At 39.4% G+C, this 24,281-nt stretch overlaps 1 protein-coding gene across 5 annotated transcripts in view; it reads right to left on the reverse strand.

Annotated features, from left to right (window-relative positions):
* Positions 1-2,517, reverse strand: part of KYNU (kynureninase) — a 63,308-nt gene extending 60,791 nt beyond the window's left edge. Inside the window, exon 1 of one of the 5 annotated variants that reach the window (XM_027900067.1) lies at positions 2,500-2,517. Coding sequence is in view for 1 of the 5 variants with exons in the window: in XM_027900063.1 (XP_027755864.1) it covers positions 865-870 (6 nt within the window). In the remaining 4 variants the exon portion in view is untranslated. The other 4 variants (XM_027900066.1, XM_027900063.1, XM_027900065.1 and 1 more) reach the window with 4 other exon arrangements.
* Positions 2,518-24,281: the final 21,764 nt, after the last annotated feature.

A 24,281-nucleotide genomic window follows, 5' to 3' on the forward strand; every position in this document is an offset into this window, starting at 1 on the left:
CTATTAGGCTTAATTATAAGAATGATAATTTGTTCTATTTTTAGATCCTCTTATGATATTTTTATGGACCTACCCTCTGTCTTGAGAGTTTTATTAAAAAATTAAAAAAAAGAAAGTAAAGTTCCCTTACCCCTCCCCTTAAACATTTCCTTTAAATATTCCAAGATGTTACTCACAGTCTACCCAGTACCGTGCTGACAGGCATACAATGAATCTCTACTTTAAGCTTTATCAATACCCTCAGAGGAAAAGTGTTTGTCATGGAAAGAGCCTGAACTGCACTTTCTGCCCTCCAATAGCTGTTCACCAGGTTGCCAAACACAGCTCAGCCCACAGACCTTTGATATTTTGAGGCTGGTGTCCAAATGAATTCTTGGGAAGGAAAGCTGGGGGTGTGCACATGTGCGAGTGTGAAAGTTTGCAGTATAGGTCCAGGCTGTCAAAATACACCCACTGAAAGCACCAATAGCACCATAATTGAAGTTGGTTTAGAAAACAAACAAAAGAGAAATTACAGAACTGCACAGTGTCTAAGGACTGTTTCTCTTCCCGTCTTTACAACTAACAAAAAATTGTTTTGGTGAATATGATTTCACAGAAGGAAGTTTCTAAAAAAACACAGCCCAAAGCAGCACGCAATCTAGATTACTTCAGGTTAAATACACTTCAGTGAATTTGTTTAAATTACAGAACTGGAGAAAAATCTAAATATTCATAACATCCCCGACAACAGACACACAGCGGCAGCCACCACTGTATAATTAAATAAGTTACATGCACAGTGTCACAGCTGCAGCAGGGGAATGTGACAGGGAGGAATTATAATAAACTCAGTTACTTAGAGTAATTTAGGCACTTATTGACCTTCATGTCAAGAAGCGTTATGGTGTTAGAAGCAATTTTACACAGAAAACTCGTCTTTTCCCCCTCTACAGTGAAACCACGTTACCCTGCGGTCGGCAGCCGTTCCTGGGGGAGGATGATGAAACTCGTGAGCAAATACTTGTCACTGCATGAAGAAACAGCCACAGTCACGTGCCTGGTTCTCCAGACTCTGACCCCCCTGCTGCAACCAGGCACATGAACCTCAGAGAGTCAACCAAAAACCAGGTGTGCATATGTATAATTATTTCCTTTATTCTTGTTTTCTTTTCCTTTGTCACTTGTTTTAAAGCTCTAATTAAATTAAGAAGGCACTTTTTTTCCAATAGAGGCAAAAGTATTCACACACATTTCTAATGAAAATGGTTTTAAAAGTAACTGTTTCCCTTTCGCGATGGAGACAATCGATAGTAAATAGCAAGTCAGCAGTGTTTGCAACCACATGACAGAGGGAGTGGTGGGACATGGAATATAGATTTGTCCGGGTGGAAAACAGAAGAAGAATTAGGGATGAAATTAGAGCAGAACAAAGTTGATCTCTCTCTTTGCTCTCTCTAAACATTACCTCAAACCAGTCACATGTAAACCCCATCCCCTCCATTCAAGCTTGAATGACACCCTTCCTACACATAGCAGTCATCTGGAACAAGAAAAATAGTTTCTCTTTATTCAGCCCCTGAAGCATCAGAGAGGGGAAGAAAAAAGCCCACAAAACAAACACATAAAAAACCCCCAAACTAACACAAATCAACAACAAACTGAAACAGTGAGGAGAGATATAGGGGCAAATGGGTCAGAGTTGTGGACTAATAATGTAATTCAGAGGCACATCTCCATCCTGGTGTTCTGCCTGCCCAGAGCCCTGCAGCAATGCTTGTTTATTGTCTGGATTTCCATTTTTCAGTAAGCATCAATAGATGTGACACTCTTGAACTGTAACATTTCATCTTCTTTGCTAGGAAAAAAAAAAAAAAAAAAACACAACAAAACAACCACACAGAGCATTTAATGCTGACCCAAAATAGAGCTGACCTCTATCCATCAGTTCCTGCAGTATCATTGCCCTGTTCTGCACTGCCAAATGATTTTTTGGACTTCCCATTAACTTGCTCTTTTACTCCACCAGCCAGATAATGGGACTGCTGCTAGAGAAACTTTGTCCCACCAGGAATCTAGTCCAAGGAAGAAGCATATTGAGGTACTTCAGCTACAGAAGTAAGAGGGATCCAATGTCAAACTCAACCCAAAAGGGTATTTATTTCTTGTTTGGTTGGCCATTTAGGTCAAACCAAGCTTAAATACACTGCAACTTTTCAATTTGCCCTTGGAAATAAAACTACACAAACAGCAGAGCGAAAATTTTTCCCACTGCATTTTCTTTTGAATAAGCATCATGTGTTTTAACCTTGATTGTCAGTGGTGGCAGGAAAGCAGCTGTGCTGGCAAAGGCCATATGTTTGTAGAGTTTCATGAGAATGTGAATATTGACCCCTTCTTCCCAGCTATTCTTCTCAGCTTTTCTGATGGAATGAAAGAAAAACAGAGACAAAAACCTTTGCCCTTCGAATTCAGACTCAGAACAAAACAAAAAAATCAGCAAACACATAGCCTAGATACCTTTTTTCAGCTGCAGAGCTAGTATAATGGGCTGTTGGTCTTTTTTCCCTGCGTTGCTGTGAGGTAGCCAGAGGACAGGAAGAGAAGAAGGAGCTGCTGCAAGTTACAGCAAGACCAATGTGCAAGGCAGTGAGGCCACACGAGATGGGCAAAGTCCCAGCGGGCACGAGGGACAGAGAGCAGGCAGAAAATGTAATGGAGGGCAGCCCTGCCATCACCCTCTCAAAGGAGCTGTTAGGAGAGTGATGGGAAGGTAGTGACATTTGACAGACAGTTTAGAGAAGGAAGGAAAAAAAAAAGGAGCTTTGCTAGTCTGTAAGTGGGGGCTGTGGGGGGTACACGGGGCAGAGAAGGGAGTAAGGGGTGGGCAGAGAAACACATTTCTCATACCAACAGCTTACCTGCCTTGTTTGGAGGAGCTTAACCACATTAAATCACACACTGCCAGCCACATCCACCAGTGTGCTGATACTGTTTCATCTCATCCTTCATCCCAGTTGTTTGCTGTGCCCATCCATCCCTACCAGCTCCAGACTCACCAGAGCCTGTTCAAGCCCCTGGTCATGGGAGTCGTGTCGTTTGACTGAAAGAAACTACGTGAGTTTTTCAACAGGAACGACAATAAAAGTTGTATTAAATTAATTTGACAAAACATATGCCTTCTTCTCAAGATACGTGACAACAGTGAGTAACCAAGGGCAGCCTGAAGCAAACTCACCCCACGCCATATGGGATGCCAGGACACTGGGCCTATCAGGTCATGAAAGCTTGCCTTGGCAGTGCTAGCCCAGAGCCTTCTTGCTGTCAAGAGGGTAAAATGATCCAGCAAACAAAGAAGGATTCTCTTTAAGGTGAATAGTCAGGTCTTACCCAGAGTGAGATGGCCTGGAAGACCCTCAGGCAGGAAAACCCTGTGGTTGTTACAAGCCAGAAAAGGAGCAGCAGAGCAGTGATGTGTCCAAGCTGCACACAGTGCACCTGCAGCATAGAGCTCTGCTCAGCACACAGATGCTTAAAAAAACCCAAGATTGTCTGTATTTACAAGGCAAGCCCCACAGCTATTTTTAAAGCATTCCATCTGCACCTGAGGATGGCAGGATGCAATTCAACTCGGGCCCCGCAGCAATCACTCAGTAAACAACAGCACAGAACCTTTGGTCTCCTTCCTGCTGAGCTTGCTACAACAACTTTCTTATCACTTTTGTTTTCTCTCTACCCCATCAACACACCCGCTCTGCTCTGCCTGAAAAGCTCCTTGCTTATCTCAGGTCACATTTAAACCCTTTGTGACGAGTCTGCCCTACACCTGCCCTCACTTACCTTGTTGACCTCCCTCTCACCCAGACCCCAGGGAGTAATCTATTACTAAAGTGATTTAAGGGGAGTGTGCATATTTGGCCCATTTGCAGCAGTGGATTGCTGTGGTTGTGTGATTCTGACTTTTGCTCACTCGGTCCATTTAGCTTTACCACATAGGGAGTTAACTCCCTATAATAACAATCCAGAGTTTATTTTTTTTTTTTAATTTACTTATAAAGTAGTTATTAGTAGCTACTGTTAAAAAAATGACTACCCTTTGGGTGGTCAAAGTGAGCTCATGAAATGTTCTTGTTTGTATGAATCGATTTTCCCCATTTTCTTTTCAGTCAGACTGTTAGGCACACCTCCCTAAATACATATGGATTTTTTCCTGCTATATGACCTCCTCCTAATATCATTTTTCTCCAGCCTCTGTATCAGTTATCATTTTCTCTTCTTTCCGAGTCACTAAATATAGTATTTGTTGTTTAATTTCATTCTTAATGTACTGTCTCTATGGAAAAAAAAAAATCACAGAAACAAGAAATTATTTACTTTTCTGCGGGAACATTTAAAGAGAAATGTTGCACCACTGTTACTAATAATGGTAATACCCAGAGAGGGACAATAAGGGAATCAGAGTCAAGGGTTTTCCATGTAAAGAAAACAAGAGCAGTAACTCCCCCTGGCTTTGATAACTCCGTGGTAGCTGCAACAGCAGAAGAACATATTTTGAATAGATGAAATTTCCTTGTATCCCTCTGAGTGAGCTGCTGCTAATAAAAGACAGCTGTACCTCTGATGCCCTCACCCACACTTCCAGGCTGGATGCACACACACACATATGTTTTTAAAGCCTATTGCTATAAGGAATGGGTTATCACTGTTGTTTATCTTAATGTTTTGCAAAGAAAAAGAGATTTTCCCCGCCTCTGGTCAAATATTTAGCCTCAGTTTTTGCTTTGGACAGCAAGGACGTTTGAAGCAGGTTTTACCCAATGTAGGGACAGGAAAGGGGATGTGTCTGTCCTTTCCTGAGTGAGCAGTAGTGTGATGTCCAAGGGGGCATTTGAGAGACTGAAAGGAAAATGTGGGGCATGGCACTCCCTCTTCTCATGCCAGCTGCTTATTATATTTACAAAATCTTCTTAAAAATCAATGTGAGTACTTTGGGGATGGATTTACAGCAAACTTCTTTCTCCCAGGTCCTCTCAAAGACAGGTAAAGGTGTTTGTGTTTCAGATATAGCCTCTATCCAGCTGCTGTTTCTTCACCCTCCAAATGCCCAGCTGTGTGTCCAGACTCTGACAGTACAACTGCCAACCTTTTCATCTACTTGCAGCACGTTTCCTGCCTGTGGTCATAGAGCTTCTGGGAAAGGGGGAAATCAGAAACCAGCAACAGGCCAGATACAAACGGATAATAACAATAAAACCTCACTGAGCGGCTCCCCACAACACCAGAGCTTTCTTTTTGTCTTAAATATTTCGTACCATGTCTTTTATAATGCCCTTCACACCACTGCAGGCTGGCTAATAGCTGAGGACATGAACCGAACTGAGGTAGACAAACGATCATTGTGCCTTTTCCCTCCTTCCCCTGCCCCTTGTTTGCAGGTCCATAAAAGTGAAAGCACTTCACACTTTCCCTGTTATTTTTAAGCTCTTGCAGCTGTTACCATCTGGAGCCAAACTCAAGCGGGAAAGAAAAGACAGGTCAGAAAGTAAAAAACTGAGCTTGTACTACATGTGTGCTGTGTAAAAAAAAAAAAAAAAAATAATTAATAAAAAACCCCAAAGCAAATGCCACACAAAGCACAGTACAGATTAACGAAGAATCATGTGGATCTGGACCCTCTAAGAGCTGAAATTTCAAGGATGGGCTCTGCCTGATTTAAATAGTGTGCTACTGTTCTGGGTGGCCTCAAATCAGCAGAGGAAGCAATAATGCATAAGGATGGTGACAGGCAGAAAATGGCATGTGGCACCTGAGAGAGGCCAGCAGTGGCTGAGGAAGGGGACATAGTCATACAGGTGCTGTGATAAGAAACCCATTCTGCACCTTTCCATCCGAGGGGGTTTAAGAGTAAACACACACACACACACACAAACAGTGGCAGATCTCGGCAAAGATGAAATTCCTGGGAAACACTTTAATGCCAAATAACACAAGAAAAGCAGCAAGTGCCTTAAGGCCACTAGGGCACAGCATGGCTCTTGCAAGGGGACAGAGGTGAGGAGAGAACCTTGTCCTTTATTCACAAACCCAGCAGGTTACACTGGAATGACACATCAGCTCCGAACTCTGGCTGGAAGAACAAATACAGGCTTTGTGCCGCTCAGAGGAGGTTTCTGCTCTCCACACAGTCACTCCTTCCTTCCCCAGCCACAGAGCTGAACCTCCCAGACCTTCCTAACCACTGATTTTATCTTTGCTTGATTTACTAATAAACTGATTAGGCAGCAAATCAGACCACACAGTGGCTAAGGTCTAAACAAAGCTTTTGCCAGTGCTTAACTTCCTAATGATATTTATAATCCCCAAATAACCCTTTGTTTGCCCCCTCCCTGATTGCAGGAGGTGACTCAGCAGTTGCAGGGCTCTGTTTAGTATTCCCAGAGTGTTTCCTGAGCATCTTCCACTGACTGTCACCCTTGTGCTGTGATCAGACCTATCGGGTTGTGGTGAATTGCTCTGAGGAAGGTTGCAGGTCTCCATAGGGACTGCTCATGAACTTTGAAAAGTGCATTTGCCTCTAGCAAGCTATAAATGCTCAGGAGAATTGCTAAAGATCACTCAAAATAGATTATTGAACACTTTGATGCTGTACTCTTATTCTGTGTTATCATATACTTAAAGTATATTAAAAGATTCTCTAAATACCAAGTGCATTTGTGTGGAAGAGAATTGTGTTTTCCAAAGCCAGGAGAAAATAGCTTTGTACCATTCCAGGATATATAATGCTTTTTCTGCAATTCTGCAGAAACATTTAAAGTGTTTGACAGTGCTGGGGTTTTTTTCTTCTTTTTTTCTTTTTTTTTTTTTTTTTTCCTTTCCCCAGCGTCACTGACTGTTGTGATAGACTTTGGTTAACTTCTTTGGATTGTTTTTTTTCCTTGCTAACGGTCCCACAGTCAAAATGAAAAATAAGAACCTTCTGGAACCTGTCTTGATAAGGTCAGACTGTAGAATTTTTCTTTCCAGCAATTTAGCCAGGCTCTCTCTTTCCAGAATACATTTACTCAGTAATAAACATCTCCAGACAGCCAGGCTGGAAACAATTAAGCCAAAATTGGGGAAAGCAGCACATGAATAAGTATTTCACTTTTAATGAAATTAGACTGAAAAATTCAGGAGCAAAGGAAATAAAAACATTTCCAAATTGTATTAATTAGATATATTTGTAAAAACCTGTGCTCATGCGAGTACCTTATGCATATTTTAATATCAAAGTATGAAGAAAATGTGCTTTGGTGCTGTCGTGCTGTGGTCAAGCACCAGGCACACAGCAACATTTGGGGCACATAATTTAGCATCTAGTAGGAAAAACAAAGCAGTTTAGCCATTTTTATTTGAGCTTACAAAAGGAAGCTTGCTAAGCAACAGGTTAAAAGGTTTGTCTAACTGAAGTAAAACAAGATTATTCCAGAAATGAACAGCTTACGAAGAAGCCTCATCTCTCAGGTATACAATGAAATGAATATGTTTAGCTGTCCCAACTTAGAGATCCAAGTAAAATTCCTTTGTAACAACCCAGTTTTTCTACCACCACAAACATTTCACAAGATCCTAAATTCCATTGTTGTCCAATTTTTGCATAAATGCACTTGCCTACCACTTAGACTTCACTTGATTGCAAATCCATCACCTGTTTATGTGCAGTAAGAGAACGAAAAGCATCTGTGCCATTATTTTTAATTAGGTTACCCTCCTACACCTCCTCTGTCCAACACCCTCAAACAGTTTAGATGTAAAGTCTAAAATAATTTAGAACTGAATAATTACACATCACGTTTGTGACAACTCTTGGTGTGGTTTTCTCAAGAGGCTCCAAACTGGTGCAAAACTGAACTTGGTTTTACAAAGCACTATTTCAATTTGGAAAGTTCACAGCATTTTCCAGAGGAATTAATGAACGTTGCTAATAGCTGGATCTGAGTTACAAGGCATTAGGAGGACACAATCAGGAGGAAAGGCAATATATAACCTTTAGATGGGACAATTAAAGATCAATTATTAGAGCCAAAGAAGAGCATTTGAAAGCAGCTTCTTCATTAATCAAAGATTATCTCAAATTAGAATGTTTAATTATTTGCCGTGGTTTGTATATTCTTCTCCACGAAAGAGGAGAGAAAAAAAAAAAAAGCAAAGCCAGGGGCTTTTTGAAAGCTGCTTGGTTTTGAACATTTTATTTTAACATGGTTTTAAAGCTAAAACACGAAATATTTTAAAGAATATGTAATACTGTTAAAGCAGCATAACTCAGAAAATTACACTGAAGATGCACAACTGCTGATTTTTAGTATGTTAAATCTGGTAGGTATTGTTAACTACTTGGATGCCCAGATACATGGAAATATTGTTTTAATGCCAAAGGTAAGAAAGGAAAAGATGTGAGTTTCCTATGCAATGTAATGATTTGGGGCAGGGTCCTTGGGTCTGATGTTAGATTTAGATCAAACCTATAAAGCAGCTGAGTTTTAGATTCCCAAACAACTGAGCACATCCAAAATTTAGAGAGAGAGGCATCATGAACAGGCACAGAAAGGGTGATTAGACCAGCTGGTGGATAGAAAATTCTGGGCTCCATGAGGGAGGCAGTGCTCCAAATGGGAACTGCAAAACATGCTGCAGGTTTGCTCAGCGCTGCCTTCTCTGGGCCAGGAGCCACCACTGACCAAATCACCACGTGGATTTGTATATTCTGACAGTTCAGATGAGAGGTGGGAGGAGATACACCTGGAGTGTAAGAAAGGCCTATTGCAAACCACAAATTTGGACTCACACAGGGCACAGAGAGCTTTGCTGAGATCACGTTGCAGTTCAGGCGGGAGCAAAGCGTGTGGCTCAGGAGGAACAATTACTGCTCCTCATCATTGTATGAGCTGGAGAAGAGCAGTTCCCCTTTAAAACAGCCCTTTAAAAGCTCCCATCTCCAAGCAGCACATCTTCAGCCATCCAGTTCTCACACCCTGTGGGAATGCCATCCACTGGCTGCTCATGATGTAAAGTGTTCAACCTGTGCTTGGCACACTCACCATTTATCTCCTGGAGGGAGACAAATGCTCGGTGACAACAACACGAGCTGTCCACGGGGCCGTGGCCACCTGATACCTCCTCATGGATCTTCTTCGGGAGTATGTCCAAGCAAAATGCCTGGGCAGTTATTCTTCAGTGACAGCCAGACACAGATACAGAGGCAGGCTGGGGAACAAAGCTGTTCCCTTTATGAGATACTTTTCTTACATAAAAATGTTTTTCCTCCTGGCCCACCCTACACTCAAGACCCAACACAACTATTTTATTTATGTCTTCACTTATCTGTAAGGTGTATCCTGAAAGGGGATACAGACTTTCTTCTTCTCCTAGATGTCCTTCTCTCCTTGCAAGGTCCCATCCTTTGTTGGTCAGGTCAGGATCAAAGTCATTTAAACTAGAGATTTAGAATCACTGAATCATTTAGGTTGGAAAAGACCTTTAAGATCATCGAGCCCAACAGTTAACCCAGCACTGCCAAGTCCACCACTAAAACATGTCCCCAAGTGTCACATCTATGTGTCTTTTAAACAATCATAAAATCATAATCAGTTGCAAAACTAAGTTTAAGATAAACTGATTTTTGCAGGAGGGTGCTGCATCCTTTCATTGCAAAGGTTCAGAGCCTGCTGTAAAAGGATCCCAATATCTCCCCATGACTTCTTTGAGCTTTGCCAAAAAATAAAAGTTAAGGAGATAATGACTGCATTAATACAGGCACTGGAGTTCTGTCAGCATTTCAGATTGCTCCAGTCTGGTAAATCTATTAACCCACCTTTGAAAATGAAATACCTGCCTGGTGCAATTCTCAATAAATTTCCCATTGCAAAAGCAAACAAACAAACAAACAAACAAACAAAACCCACAATTAACCAACCAAACAAACAAAAAACTCCCACAAACAGAAACAAAAAAACCCCAAACAAAACAAAACAGAAAACCCAACAAACCAGTAAAACTACATGAAAATTGGTTGCATACATGGCAATGTATTGCTACAGTATGCCAGGCTTAACCCAAAAATATCCTCAGATAGTCCTCTGCACTCCACTACAAAAACCTGAAAACAGAGTTTATTACAGGTTTACTAAAGACAGCACCGTAATTTTGATGTCTGAGGAGTGATCAGAAAAAAGCCTCACTGCAGGTTATCCCAAACTCTTATTAGCCAATACCTAATTTTGTTCTGTATCACACATAAGTATTACTATTTTCAAGCTTCTCAAAGCAAAGATGCAGCATCCACCAGGCAAGGGCCAGGCCTCGCAGCCAAGCTCTCAGCTTCACCACAGGCTTTTTCCACAGTTCTTCTAGTGCAAAAGATCTATAAATGCCACCAATAAAACCTCTTACTTGTCTTCCAAGTATAAGTCTTGGGGATTTCACTGCTGGAGTAATACCCTGCCTCCTCCAGAAAGTTATTTTCATGGGGAAAAAAAAATTATATATATATACATTCAGCTAAAAAACTTCAGTGCCACAGCAAGCACTACTCATGAAATCAGTCAGAAACTACTGAGAGCTGCAGTGACACCGTTCATGATTGTGCTGGGGATGAAGTGGCTGCTCATCACAGAGCACAGCCAGGTTTGTCATCCAGGCTAAATGCAGAATATTCACGATGACAACAGCCACATATATGTGCAGGAAAATGGAAGTCTTTTTTTTTTTTTTTTTTTTTAATTGATGTTTTAATACCATGTCTGTAATAAGCAAGGTCAGGTTTTTTTCTGATATCAGGTGCTGGAGTAATTAATGGTGTGTTTTTAAAATCACATTCTCTAATTCACAGTTTCTCCCAACTGTAGAAGGACAAATGTGATCAGCAGAGAACACATACACCTGCATAAGGACATTTCCTAATTATTCATTTCCCTTGAAATTAAATTTTTTGCCCTGCTATGGTAAAGAAATAAAATTGAACACACAGCTTTATGAAGCTTTAAGATCCTCCCTTGTCTTGGCCACAGACATCCAGCACCTCTCTTGTGCTAGAACCAATAATCAAGTTTAATAATTGATTTCTTTCTTTTTTTTTTTTTCTTTTAATCTACATTAATTTTCAGATTATTACCCAGCTCACTATAAGGTCACTCAAGAGTAGGACTGATGGCTTATGTGGGAGGTATCTGGATGCTTTCACAGATAGAAGGATGAAGGAATGATATACTCAGTGCTAACTTGGACCTTTCAAACTAGTTGCAAACTTGCAGTCTGATTTATTCTCATCTGAGGAAACATAGATGTCCCTATTACACAAAGCCCCATGCAATCTTTCATGGTGTGTTTGTACCTGTTAACTGCAGTGCAAAACCACACAATATACTAAAACAAATTGGTTCTGTCTGAAAATGGGAGAGACAAACTTGTTAGAGAAGATGAAAGTCTCTGCATTTCACTCAGAAACAAGCTTTACAGCTTAGTCATAAATACCTAAAAATCTTATTTTCTAATAGAACTGCGATACAAGTTAATATATTTCATTTCTGGGTGACACGTGGAGCAGGAGAAAATCCAATGTGTCCCCATGGCAAACCTACAGCTGTAAGACGCAATGTTTGTTTTTTGACACAGTTTTACCTACACAGGAATCAAACTCAATCCAGCCCCAGCTGAGAGTTAATTCACAGTGTTTATTACAGCAGCCCACAAAACAAATTATATCATGCCAGTGTTGCCATTAAATTATGGTTTATAGTTTTAAGGTGGCAATGCTAAATGAATATTTATTAATTCCTTAGTCCAGTGATCTTGAATAGCGGTTATTTCACAATTTGCTTTGTCCAATAATCAGATTAATTTGCAGACAGAAATATTAAGTTTTTTTCCTGTTATTTGTGTTTCATAGGACAGTATCCTTATTGTCCTATTCTATTTAAAATACTTATCCTATACTAAGATAGCTTTAACACTTCTGTAGCCATTTTTTTTAAAAAAAATGCCCCAAAAGTATGCAGTTCTTAAAGTAACACTAAGTGTTTTAATAATCATTTTTGGTCAGGGCACATGTGTTATAAATAAATTCAAATGCTGTATTAACCTTAAACTTAAAACCAGAAAAATCACAGTCAGCAAGAAAATTAGATATCTTACCAAACTGTATTGCAACTTCTAAATTTCCTGAGAAGATTTTCCTGGAAGTGATGCTTAACCTTTATATGTCATGATCTTGGAATGGTAGAGCCTACGTTTCTGTGGCCAGGCCAATTATCTGCAATTAAGCAATAAATGTGCTAGGCTTGTTCAGTGCCAGTATAGATTCCTCAGCTTCATACTATACCTTCAGAACTACAATAAGAGCTAAAAAACAGAACCACCTTCCAGTAAGATTTTAATGAAACACACTTTTATGTAACTTTAATATTTAAAGCCTTTCATTTAGATTTTTTTTATTTTTTTTAGGTTTTTTTTTTTTTTTTTTAGGTTTTACAGCAGCCTTAAAGCATAAAACTGTTTGGCTACCCTAATTTGAAATAGAAAGCATATTGCTCTAGTGCCTTGCAGGGGTGTCTCAACTATCCACTATGGATATTTCTTCTAGACAATGACCATATAAAAGATTAACATATTGAGTGTGTTCATTGTAAAACACAGAATTTATCGAAGCAGTTCATTTTTTTTTTTTTTTGAATTTACTGGAAAAGATTACAATCACCCACCCTGCAGGAACAATAGGAATTTATCTGCAATGTAGTTTACTCACACAGTTGGTTATTGAAGAGGTAAATGAAATAGATTTAAGAGAGACACATATTGAGAGTTTTTTCAAGGTGCACAAAAATTTTATTCAATTTTTCTCAGAATATATTCTGCTGAAGTGATTTTACTGAACAAAAGACATTAGTTACAAAGGTATAAAATGAGGACTATAGAGGCTACTCTGGCATTATCAGGATACTGTACAAAACATCCAACAAGTGGGAGAAAAACGAGATACAGGCCACAGTAACTATGTCCTTTCCTTACTAACTTGTGAGATCAATCACTTTTTATATCTCTTTTTATACATTAAATCTTCTTTTAACCAATGCACTTTTTTTTTTTTTTTACCAAATTGCAGGACCAGGTCAGTCCTGCTTTAATAATATCACAGTCACTGGGGCTCACCTGGGTGATGCTTCCCAGCCCAAAGACATCAAATTAAATTATCAAAGGCTTTGAGGCAAGACAGGGCACAAGCTATTTGTTAATGAGTAGCAAATACCTCACACAAGGAGACTGAGAATTTCTGTCTTGATACAATGATAGAAAAAGAAGAAAAACCACTTAGCAGGTCTAGCATCCAAGAAATTTCATCCGCTGCTGACAGGAGGCAGAGAAGAAATAGAATCAAAGAACCCCTGAGGTTGGAAAATACCTTGAAGATCATCAAGTCCTACCACCAGCCCAGCACCACCACCATGTTCACCACTAAACCACTAAACCACACCCTCAAACCCATGCAAAACCATGGTGCAGAGGACAACCCACAGCTGCAGCTCACCACTGGGATTCACTGAGCTCACAGGAAACAATTCAGGTTTCAAAATTCACAGGACCAGTGAAAGGAGTTGAGTCTCACAAATATATTCTGAGACTCTTGGTCTGCCAAACTTGCAGGAAACAAGGTTCAAATATCCAAAATATTTAATGATAGTTCTGCATGTAATTCCTCTGTTTTTTTCTTGAAGCATTTTCTGTGTTTTACATTGCTCTCTGTGCGTGAGATTAAGTGAAAGTTGACTGGCACCAAGAAATCTGGGTTTAATCACCCGAAAGAGGTAGAAAGCATTCCAAAGCACCGGACAGCTGGGCAAGGGATAACACAGATTGTGGGATGGAGCCTCTAGCCACATTTCCCTGCCCTCCATCTTACTGACACAATGGAACTCACTGGACTTAACATTAACCAGAAAAATAGGAAACAATAGTACCAGCTGTCAGGCAGCCTCAGAGAAAATGCCTCATTATTTACTGCAGGGAAAAATTGTTTATTTTATCTTCAAATACTTTTGAATGTTTTAGGATTTATTCTTTAAAATTTGTTAAATAAATGTGAGTAAACAAGTAAATAAGCTGTGAGGTTGTAAACCTTTGCTGTTCTGTATTTAAAAACCCTTTGCTGACACGGCTATATTGTTATTTTCCAAAGCATTATACATACTTTACATGTAGTATATTAAGACCATCCCACAGAATCGAGCTTCAGCGTGACCTTAAAAGATTCTGTGTTTGTTAATTAAATTCTCCAAAGGCCAGAAGCTCTTGCTTTTTTTTTTTCTCTCAGTCAGAAATTCGTTGGCAAAGTAGTATTCAAAAGATGCTGTTACCAGATCCTTCATTCTCAGTTGTGCTCTCAGTTTCTCAGAGCAGAATTGCTGAAATTCATGCTCACCCAGGTCGTTGTCATTCCTAACCAGAGAGATGCACATATTCAGATGCAGCCATCCCACAGGTGGCTAACTGAAAAGGGAAGGGCTAACTGAAAAGGGAAGGCTCACACATCTGCAACAGCTTTACTACACGCACTGTAACTCTCCCCCACCTCCACTTCTCCCCAGTTTGGATGGTGAGCCTGAGAGACTCACTCTCCTCAGTGGAAACGTTTTGTAGAGTTTCAAAAGCAGCTATTGAACACGTCTAATAATCACACTCCTCTCAGAGTCTCTGGAGCTTTCAAAAAAATCGCTTTGCCTGGCGCTCAGTAGAGATAGAAAGGATTTTGACTAAAAATCTCACGCCTCCTCTTCCCTGTTACCTTCTCTGGCTCTAGGCTTTAAAAATGAAGTTGGTGCTGTAGCACAGGGGTGAGTCTGTGATGGAAACTTGGGCCTTTACTGCTGAACAGAGGAAACAGAGGTGCTTCCTTCAGCATCATTTAAGATCAATCACAAGAGCTACAAAGGAATCCATTTCCCAGGTTTGGCCTTCTCTGACTCTACCCAAAAGAATTTTACAGTATTTTTTTCTTAACATTTATAATGAGACTAAAGAAACACAATATCCATACATTTAAATCAGAGCCTTCTACATAATCTGAGTGATGCAATGTAGGACACAGGGAAGGATCTGTACTGTTAATGTGGCCTTTATTTCGTAGCTGGTAATTCCTGATGGTGAGTTATTTTACAACGCAGTTCCTTTTTTGCTGTTGCACTGTTAGTTACAGTAACGTTCCTTGTTAACTAAATAAAACATCAGAAACCTATATTTTTGAAACCTTTGTTGAAAACACAATCATAGCATCAGAACTCCATCGGGAAGCGGTTGGAGGCTTCCAATAGCACTTTTTTTCTCTGAGAAATTATAATTTCTATACAGTACATGTTATGTCGAGCATGTTTTCCTTGTTCCTGGCCACCACATATAACACAGCCTACAGCTGAATCACATCTACAAGTCACAGTGACAGCACTGCTCCATCAGAGTGTCACGAGGATTTAAAGCGCTGTGAGCTGACATCTCACACTCTTCTGCTTGCTTTCTTAAACCAGCAGTAACACTCCTCCCTTTCCAAGATGAGCTGATGTGAGGAATTATAAAACAACTCCAATCTAAATCTCACGTGCTTCTAAACATATTCTTCTAAGCTGCACCAGGGGAGGTTTAGATTGGATATTAGGAACAATTTCTTCACCAAAAGGGTTTTCAAACACTAGAAAAAGCAGCCCAGGACAGTGGTGGAGTCACCTTCCCTGGAAAGATTAAACAGATGGGTAGATATGGCACTTGGGGACATGGTTTAGTGGTGACTTTGGCAGTGCTGGGTTAATGATTGGACTTCATGACTCTACTTAGAGGTCTTTTCCAACCTAAAGGATTCTGAGATTCTATGGTTCTAAAACACCCAGTAAAGCTGGCTCACAGCAGCTTTACCAGGTTCTCTTCAAGAAAATGTGGTAAAAGAGATAAAAACCCTGGCAACTTTGTTAGTGTTCTTCACAGAGCAGAACCTGAGCATCCACAGAAGAGCTGCAGATCTCAGCATCACATCACCACCTCCTTCCCAGGCTGAGCATATCCTGAACAGGAGGAACAAAAAAAGCAAAAGGTGAAAAATCAGACATAAGAATCTAAAGAACTTCTAAAGAACTACTTCTAAAGAGCCATTATCACCACCACTTGAGATGCTGGAACAAAGAAAAAGTTTCAAATTTGAAATTTAAACTCTCTGACCTCTGCTGCTGCCCCACAGCAACACCCAGGGGAGCTATTGCAGGACAGGTATGCAAAAGGACAAAAATAAAATTGCAGGCAATTACACACTTAGTATTTCTTAATTCTGAAGTGTTTACCTTCAAAATTAAAATATTGCTTTGCCAATACAGTTATTTTGTATGTAACGTATGTTTAAGGAATATATATGGAGCTGTGGTGCTAAAATCAATGAAAATATCTAAAAAATACTTTACGTTGTTTCTTCTTATTAAATGAAGCCAGTTGATGTGCTAATCTCTATGTGTGTAGCTATTCATCTCATTTTAATGATCCCCCTTGGTTATTTTTTATTTCTTTGTCCTGCTTTGATCAGGCTCATGACTGATTCTAAATCATGAAGACCCTCTTTTCAAAGTGCCTGTGATGAGATGGACTGGCTCTATGTGTTTGAGAATATTAACATTAAAAAGGATTTGAAGTTTTTAGCATGTTTCCAAGGCGGTTAAACAAGAATAATTTTCAGCAACTTGAGAACTAATTTTTATTTCTGTGATGAATATCGATTTCTTTATCAAGATGAGATTTCTTATAGAATGTCTCCGAGTATAACATTTATTTTTTTAATAGGAATTTGCCATTGAAAATATTTATAAATTTCAAGGGCATTTCAGACTTGTCAGCATGAGGCCATCAGTATTATGTCACTCAAGCTGAAGTCCTTTCTGACAATGCAGCGTTTCTCCCCACCATTACTGACAGATGTCTCAAGAGCGAGTCACCTGTTACATTCAGTGGCCAGTAGCTGACACTTTTCTGATTTTATATGCTAGAACATTGCTCCACAATAATTTGAAATTATTTCTCCCTTCAGTGGCTTTGAAACAGATAAAGCCATTTGTAACACAAGCCAGACAGTTTTTACACCGTGGCAGCACATCTCACATCCCACATTTTTCTCTTCTGCAAGGGTTTTACTCGCAGCAGGAACAAGACACCTATTTAATATCAGCCAGGGTAAAACTCACAAATTTGTTTTGTGTTCAATTTACCAAGAAATGCAATGAGGTACTAAACATTTAAAGTAAATGCACCCCACGTGGCTCTTTGTCTTGCTGTACAGTTTCCCAATTCAAAAGGATATCGTGAAGAAGCAACTTTAAACTAGCAGGGTTAGCATTGATTTTATGAAAGATTGAGTATTACAAAAATGCAAGAAGAAAAATTTAGGCTTCAGAAATTTGCTTGACATAAGGGAATGAGTGGTGGAGATTCATTAATCAAAGTCTACAAGGATTTTATTAATAACCTTACCTGATAGTTATAAAGGAAAACAATGATAGTTTAAAACATTTAGAACATTTAGGGTACCTGCAGGAATTGCCTTTGTTAGAAACTATGTTCAGACTAAAACTCCACTAATAAGATGAAAATTGCTGATATCAGATTGAGGAAAATATAAGAGTAATTTGGGCAAGGATGTGCTTGCAAGAATGCATAGTTAATGAAGGCATCTGAGGGTAGTTATTCGGAGCTTTTCTGGGCTGTGTAGTGACTTAACAGCATCTCAGTGTACCAGACCACGTTAAAATGATGTAGAAATTTAAAAAAAAAAAATAGAAAAAGAGGTGAAATTCATATTGTTTGCTGCCTTCAGTGGCTTGCCATACACAACTCTGTGGTTTTAGTACACAGGTTTCAAACCAATGCTTTAGATTTTTTCATAGTAAACCTATTAATTTTTGTAATTAGCCAATGAAGTTAACTAAGTTAAGTCTGTGTATCTCATCTGAACTAATCTTGACAGTGAACCCAGTATTTTGGGGACAGTGTCACATTTTGTGGTTAAAGATTAAATGTAGTTTAATTCTTAAAGGTACCCAAATGTTACCCAGAAAGTGTTTTAAAAAAAAAGGTCACTCCCAGCTACAAAAGGATTCAGGGAGAAAAAATTCCAGAGGAAAATATGCAACATTGGTAACTAGGTTATTGAAGAACTGAATTAACAAAAATTTCTGCAGTGGAAATTTTAGCCTGAACCTTGATGGATATTATATAAAATTAGTTTTGTGTTAAATAAATATATAAATGAAAAGAGACCGTTAGGACTGTTGAACCAAATAAAAAGTATATATACTTTTCCAGTTTAAATAATGCTTATTTTTCAACTGCATAGTCCAATTCCTTTGATTTTTTTTTTCTTTAAATACTCCTCTTTCTCACTTTAAATATTCCTCTTTCCATTTTCCTGCAAGATTATTCTGCACAACATTTGGTGAGGACATCCAAAAAAGCATATTCTTTAAAAATAAAGAAATATCCTCCACTTCAGTGCTTTTGCCCTGGTGAATTTGTGAAAGTACTTTTAAAAATATGCCTTTTTTTGTGGTGTTTTTTTTTTTTCCTTGAAAGATTTTGGTGTAGAACCACTAAATTATCTCTACTGTGTACACCTCTACAACACTATTCAGTAGGAGCAATCAGGCCATATTTTCCACTCATGCTTATGTAAATCACAAATAAATCATTTGCAGCCAGCAGGCGTGACCCAGTGAGAACAGGTTCCCAGCTGTTAAGCACGGGCTTAGTCAGGAAAGATTTGTTGGATTCTGTGGTTCACGCTAAATGCAAGTAAAGAGCAGATTTATCTTCGCTCCTGGTTTATAGAAAATGCCTGGAATTTGGGGCTTTATCACTTTGTTCTTCCCTGAATGTACTAAGTGAGCTAATTGCTGTAAGTAGGAGTTGTGATCCCGTTCAGATCTCGGTTCTCCCTGGTATCCTGCTGTTGCCTGAGCATCCTCTTCTTTACCCTTATCACACACAATAGTGGCAATTTACTGACAAACTGCAGAGTCAGGGAGAGAAATAATGCATCCTCATCTTACCATTCTTTTGGATTCATTTCCTCAGGGTTTAAGCCGAAATTCCCAACCCTGAGCAGCTTCAAATACCTGGTCCTTTTTTTCCACTGCTGTTGTCCTACCATCTGTCTCAGAGCTGACTTTTGCAGGTTGTCTCAGGAACTGGCAGGGTTTGGAGAAGAGCCACAAGATGTTGTGCCATAGGGCTGAAGGGCAGCATCAAAAAACACTTTACATTTCTTGATGTCTTACTTATCTAATATACTTATATCTTGTGGCTATTCTAAAGATTTTATACTTCAGAGAAAAGGCAAACAAGACTGGGCTGAGTTTTTAGAGTCTCCCCACACAGTGACAGATGAATGTACACCCAACTTTGTACAGCCTGAGTGCATGCAAACATCAAAATCAAATTTAATTCCTTCTCTATCAAATAAGACAGAGCATGCTGTATTCTTCAAGTAATCAGTGTTATCTACTCAAGCACTGATATATTTGATCTCTTAAACTCTGTTATCTGGGCCTTTGGAAGATCTTTCTCTGTGATTAGACAGTGGGTATAATGTGGTCAAAGGAATGGTTGTATCAGTGCACGTACACAACTGCCTAGATGTTGATACTGGGAAAACAAGATCCCTCCAGGTCTGCAACCCAAAATCCGGGGAGAAGAATCTGTTAAATAAAGAAACACCAAAATAGGGGGTACAGACTTTGCTTTCCCAGCTCTAAACTTACTGAAGTTTGTCTAAAATTACTCAGCACAAAAAGATATACAATATCAAATCCCAGACGTGAAAGAAAGGATTCTCCCCAGAACCTTCTGAATCACTGATTAATAAAGTTATAGATGGAATTAAACTAAAGCATGATTTTTTTTCCCTTAGTATATAACTTTCTAGAGAATAAAACACAATAGTTGTTTTTTTTTTTTAAAAAAAAAACACGTATCTTCCTAAGCTCATATTTCCATTTAATAAAGCAGATGCATTAAGGGACCAAGGCCTTATTCAGTCTAAGCATTTAAATTACTTAATGGAATGTAAAACAGAAGCAAAACTTTAAAGTGATGGCTATCAGCAGTCCTGAGCTGCCATGGGCTTAATCGACTCCTTTCTGGACAACGTTCATCAGTCAAACCCGCCTTGCAGGGCTCCACACCTGAATAGCTGATGGTAAAGTCAATGGCTGGTGCAGTGCCCAGCTCCGGGTCTGATGGTCCCACTCAGACTTCAGGGCTCAGTTGCTGTATGTTTTTATAATCTGCCCAGTGTAATTACATCTGATATAACTCAGGATGTCTCTGTGCTTCCTGCGCTCACTCCCGGCCTCTGCAGGTCACCCTAAAGCACACGGGACCATTTCACCAGTCCTCATGTGGAGTCAGGGCCTTGGTGCTGCTTCCACCGCCACCAGCTTTTCACTTTGACAGTCTGGCTTAGTTTAAAACCCACTTAATTAAGGTTTAGTGCCTTCCTTTATTAACAGGTATTTGTATATGATTGGTTTTTTATTAATGAAGAGTTATATTTTCCAGTAAAACAACAATAACTTTTTTCATGTTTCTTCGTAGGAATAATTCTATTTTTAAGCAGACATAGCAGCAGCAAGAATAGTGAGAGTTCAGCGCTTCTTGACTCCTGGAATCAGGAATCATTCAAGCAAGTAAACTGAAAACAGCTGTGGTAATCAGCTGAAATTGCCACTTTTAATGACACAAATTATACCAGAGTGATGTTTAATGAAAGCTACAATTCCCAGCTTCTAGATGCAAAATTTAAAACATTCTCCTAAATTGTGTTGACCTCTCTTGTTTAATACCCTGCTAATCTTTGAAAATTGGAAACAAATGCTTCAATTAAGAGACAATTAATTGACAATTAATTCAACAATAAGCAGATGGCCAGAAAGAGCATCCTGCTATTAAATGAATCAAATGTGAGAGGGAGCATTTGACCTTTCTTATGTAAAACTCCCCTCCTTGAAAAAAACACTTTTCTTGAAAAAAAAAGAAAGTGTGTGGATTTTTTGGTGTCACACTGTGCAGAGCCATAACTTTGAAAAATGAAAATAAAAAGCTTATTTACATCAGTATTTCGGTCTAGGGGATAGAAATTGTGAATTAGGAGAGGAATAAGGAGCAATAGCATGCACAAGTGCAAGAGGATTTACAATAGCTCTTGCACCCCAAGGCCTAATAGAAGAAAATAAAGCCGCCATTATCATCAAAACTGCAGATGATCTCATAAAGGGCTTGTCTACACGGGGAGGTCAGCACAGAACAAGCTCTGTTATGAATTTAAAGTGCAGCTGAAACTTTGCCTGACTCCCCATGCAGGAGGAAGGGCTGCTTTTCCACAGCTACATGGAGGGATGAGGTGCATTAAGGGGTTCAGGGCAGGAGGGCCCCCTCTGATCCCTGGGCATTAACCAAAAGCGGGGTAAGGCATTGGGAGCACAAAGCAAAAGTCAAGCAGGTGCTTCTCGAAGGTGTAGCCAGGGATGTGGCTGATTTACATAATTTCAACCCCTCCCAGCTGCTCTGAGGCTGGGATGGGGCAGTTCAACACCCTACAAAGGTGGCCTAAGGGTTTATTGTTCTAATTAGATCTTAGTATATGTATCACAGAATCACAGAGTGGTTTGGGTTAGAAGGGACCTTGAAGACCATCTTGTTCCAGTCCTCTGCAGGGGACTATCCCAGGTTGCTCCAAGCCCCGTCCAACCCAGCCTTGGACACTTCCAGGGATCCAGGGGCAGCCACAGCTTCTGTGGGCAACCTGTGCCAGGGCCTGCCCACCCTCACAGCCAAGAATTCCTTCCCAAGATCCCATCTAGCCCTGCCCACTTGCAGTGGGAAGCCATTCCCCCTTGTCCTGTCACTCCAAGCCCTTCTCCAAAGTCTCTCTCCACCTCTTTTGGAGATCTTTCAGGTACTGAAAGAATCTCTAAGGTCTCCCTGGAGCCTTCTCTTCTCCAGGCTGAACACTCCCAGCTCTCCTATCCTTTTGCAGAGGTGTATGAGGAGACTTGAATTCTGTAATAAAGCTCCCGTGGGCAAGTCAAGGCTTCACTCTAGATATCTCATAAGATCAAAGCTGAATTCTCAGTGACACTGGGAATATCTTCAGATAATGTCAGATAATGGTCCTTTTTCAGCTCTTTGCTTCTTTGAGAAAATGGGCAAGGTTCTATTTTTTTTTTTTTTTAAGAACCACTGTAAATAAAAACTTACTCTGAATTTCTAATGCAGTGCATAAAAACGTAGAAACCCTTTGTCCCATGCAGAAAAACCAGTGCTTATGGGACACTAGGAAATTAATTTTATTAGCCAAAAAATATTGTCTCAAGTAAACTACGAAAGATAAATTTCTGGAAAAAGATAAACTTGACCAAAGTGAGAGTTCCTTTAAAAGAACCTACATACAAATAAACCAGTGTTGCTATTCTCCAAATTTTTGTTTAACCTATACCTAAAAAATTACTTGGTTAATGATTGAGACTTATAAATAGAACATTTCTATCATCCTACATATTTTGCTCCAGGAGCTCTCACTGTGTTTCATTTGTCGGTGTCTTTTATGCAGTCTGGCTATGAATTCATTGGTAATTTATACTGCATAAACCTTGACACCTGGGTGGCAGAAGCAGTAAACTCTGCTTTCTGGGGCTTTGGCATAGGTAAAGCAAGCAGGTTAATCATTGCTTATACCTGGAGCTGTCTGAGTTTTGTTAATATTCATCAGGTACCCCTGCCCTTTATTTCAGTGTATGCCTCTTAATCCCACCATGAGGACAACCTAATCCAAAAGCCGGAGCAGCAAGACCATTAAGCAAATTCATGAATACTTTCCTCATAATACTCATCTTTCCTGTGTCAACATGATGATGATGTTTTTTTTCCTTCAATATTAATAATACATTTGTACTTGAAAAAAAGGGGTTTTTTAAGTATTCCAGAAGTTAAGCAGCCAAACAGAAGCAGATGTATAAAACCAGCTCTATTCTGTGAGTTGTGCTTGGACACAGTGGTGTCCCCTGGAAACTATCTCCTAAACTACTGAGACCCTGCCTGAAATTTTGCACAGATTAGACAAGAAATGTGCAGACAGAAGTCATTAAACTGAGTTTCTCCAGGTAGTTCAAGGAAAGTCGAAGACATCAGTGGAACTGGAAATACACTTTACTGCTGTTTCAGGAAACAAAACAGAAAGAGGAGAGAGAAACCAATAATTTTTAATGTTAATAAAGCCAGACTCCTAAAATATTTTATTAACTGCCACAGTTCTAAGGAACCAGACAGAAAGTAGTGTGACAATACAGAGAGATGATTCTTGGTGGAACCTACAGGATTGGCACAGCCTGTATGGTCCAGCTTCAGAACTGGGGAGTTTGAAACAATAACAGAGTTTAGTTGCATAGTATCTGCTTTTACTTAGGATAAACTTCCGAGTCAGACCTCTCAAGTCTTAAATATTAATGATTTTATCTTTGATTCCTGTTCAGTTTCCTCCTGCTCCTATTTAGAGAGTCACAAGAGACTGTGAAACAATAAAGGACATGAGACTGTGAAATAATAAATGTATAATGTTCAGAGCCATACAGGATTTTTTTTCTCTCATAGAGACGTTTTAACAGTAGAATAGTGAAGTTTTGATTATCTGAGTCGCTCAGTAGTTCTCATTTTCAAGAAGAGAGATGATGTTACTGGGTTATTTTGCTTTTTGCAAGTGTTTAGTTAAACTTCTTGAATTAGTGAACTCTAAAAACTGCTTTAAATTTTTAGCACTGGTTCCAGTTTCCTTCTTTAATTAAACTTTAAAGAGTCCCCCAGCAGTTTTATGCCTGTCTCCTCTCGGGATATCTCAATCAGTTCCCAGTTATCCTGCTGCAGTGCTGGGCCTGCACACTCATTAGCAGATGCCATGGGGGTGGCAAAACAAACAAACAAAAAAACCACAAACAAGCAAAAAAACTCAAAACAAAACAAACAAAAAGGATTAAGATATAGAATATGACTTAGGATAATTCGTACGTAAATGTGTGTCGTGTTTTCCTTCAGAGATCATTAGAATTTTAAAATATTTTAAATTGTTCCCTGATACAAAAAACGTAAACTTCTTTTGAGAGGAGCCTTTTTTATTAATAACATAACATTGGGTTTAAACTTGAAAGAAGGGAAAATATGTATTTTTTAATTTTCAGCTTTCTCTTTCAAAATGCCCTTTCCAA

This window comes from Empidonax traillii, unplaced genomic scaffold (genome assembly GCF_003031625.1).
Source record: "Empidonax traillii isolate 1590-97213 ecotype Southwest subspecies unplaced genomic scaffold, ASM303162v1 scaffold702:size1046427, whole genome shotgun sequence".
NCBI lineage: Eukaryota > Metazoa > Chordata > Aves > Passeriformes > Tyrannidae > Empidonax > Empidonax traillii.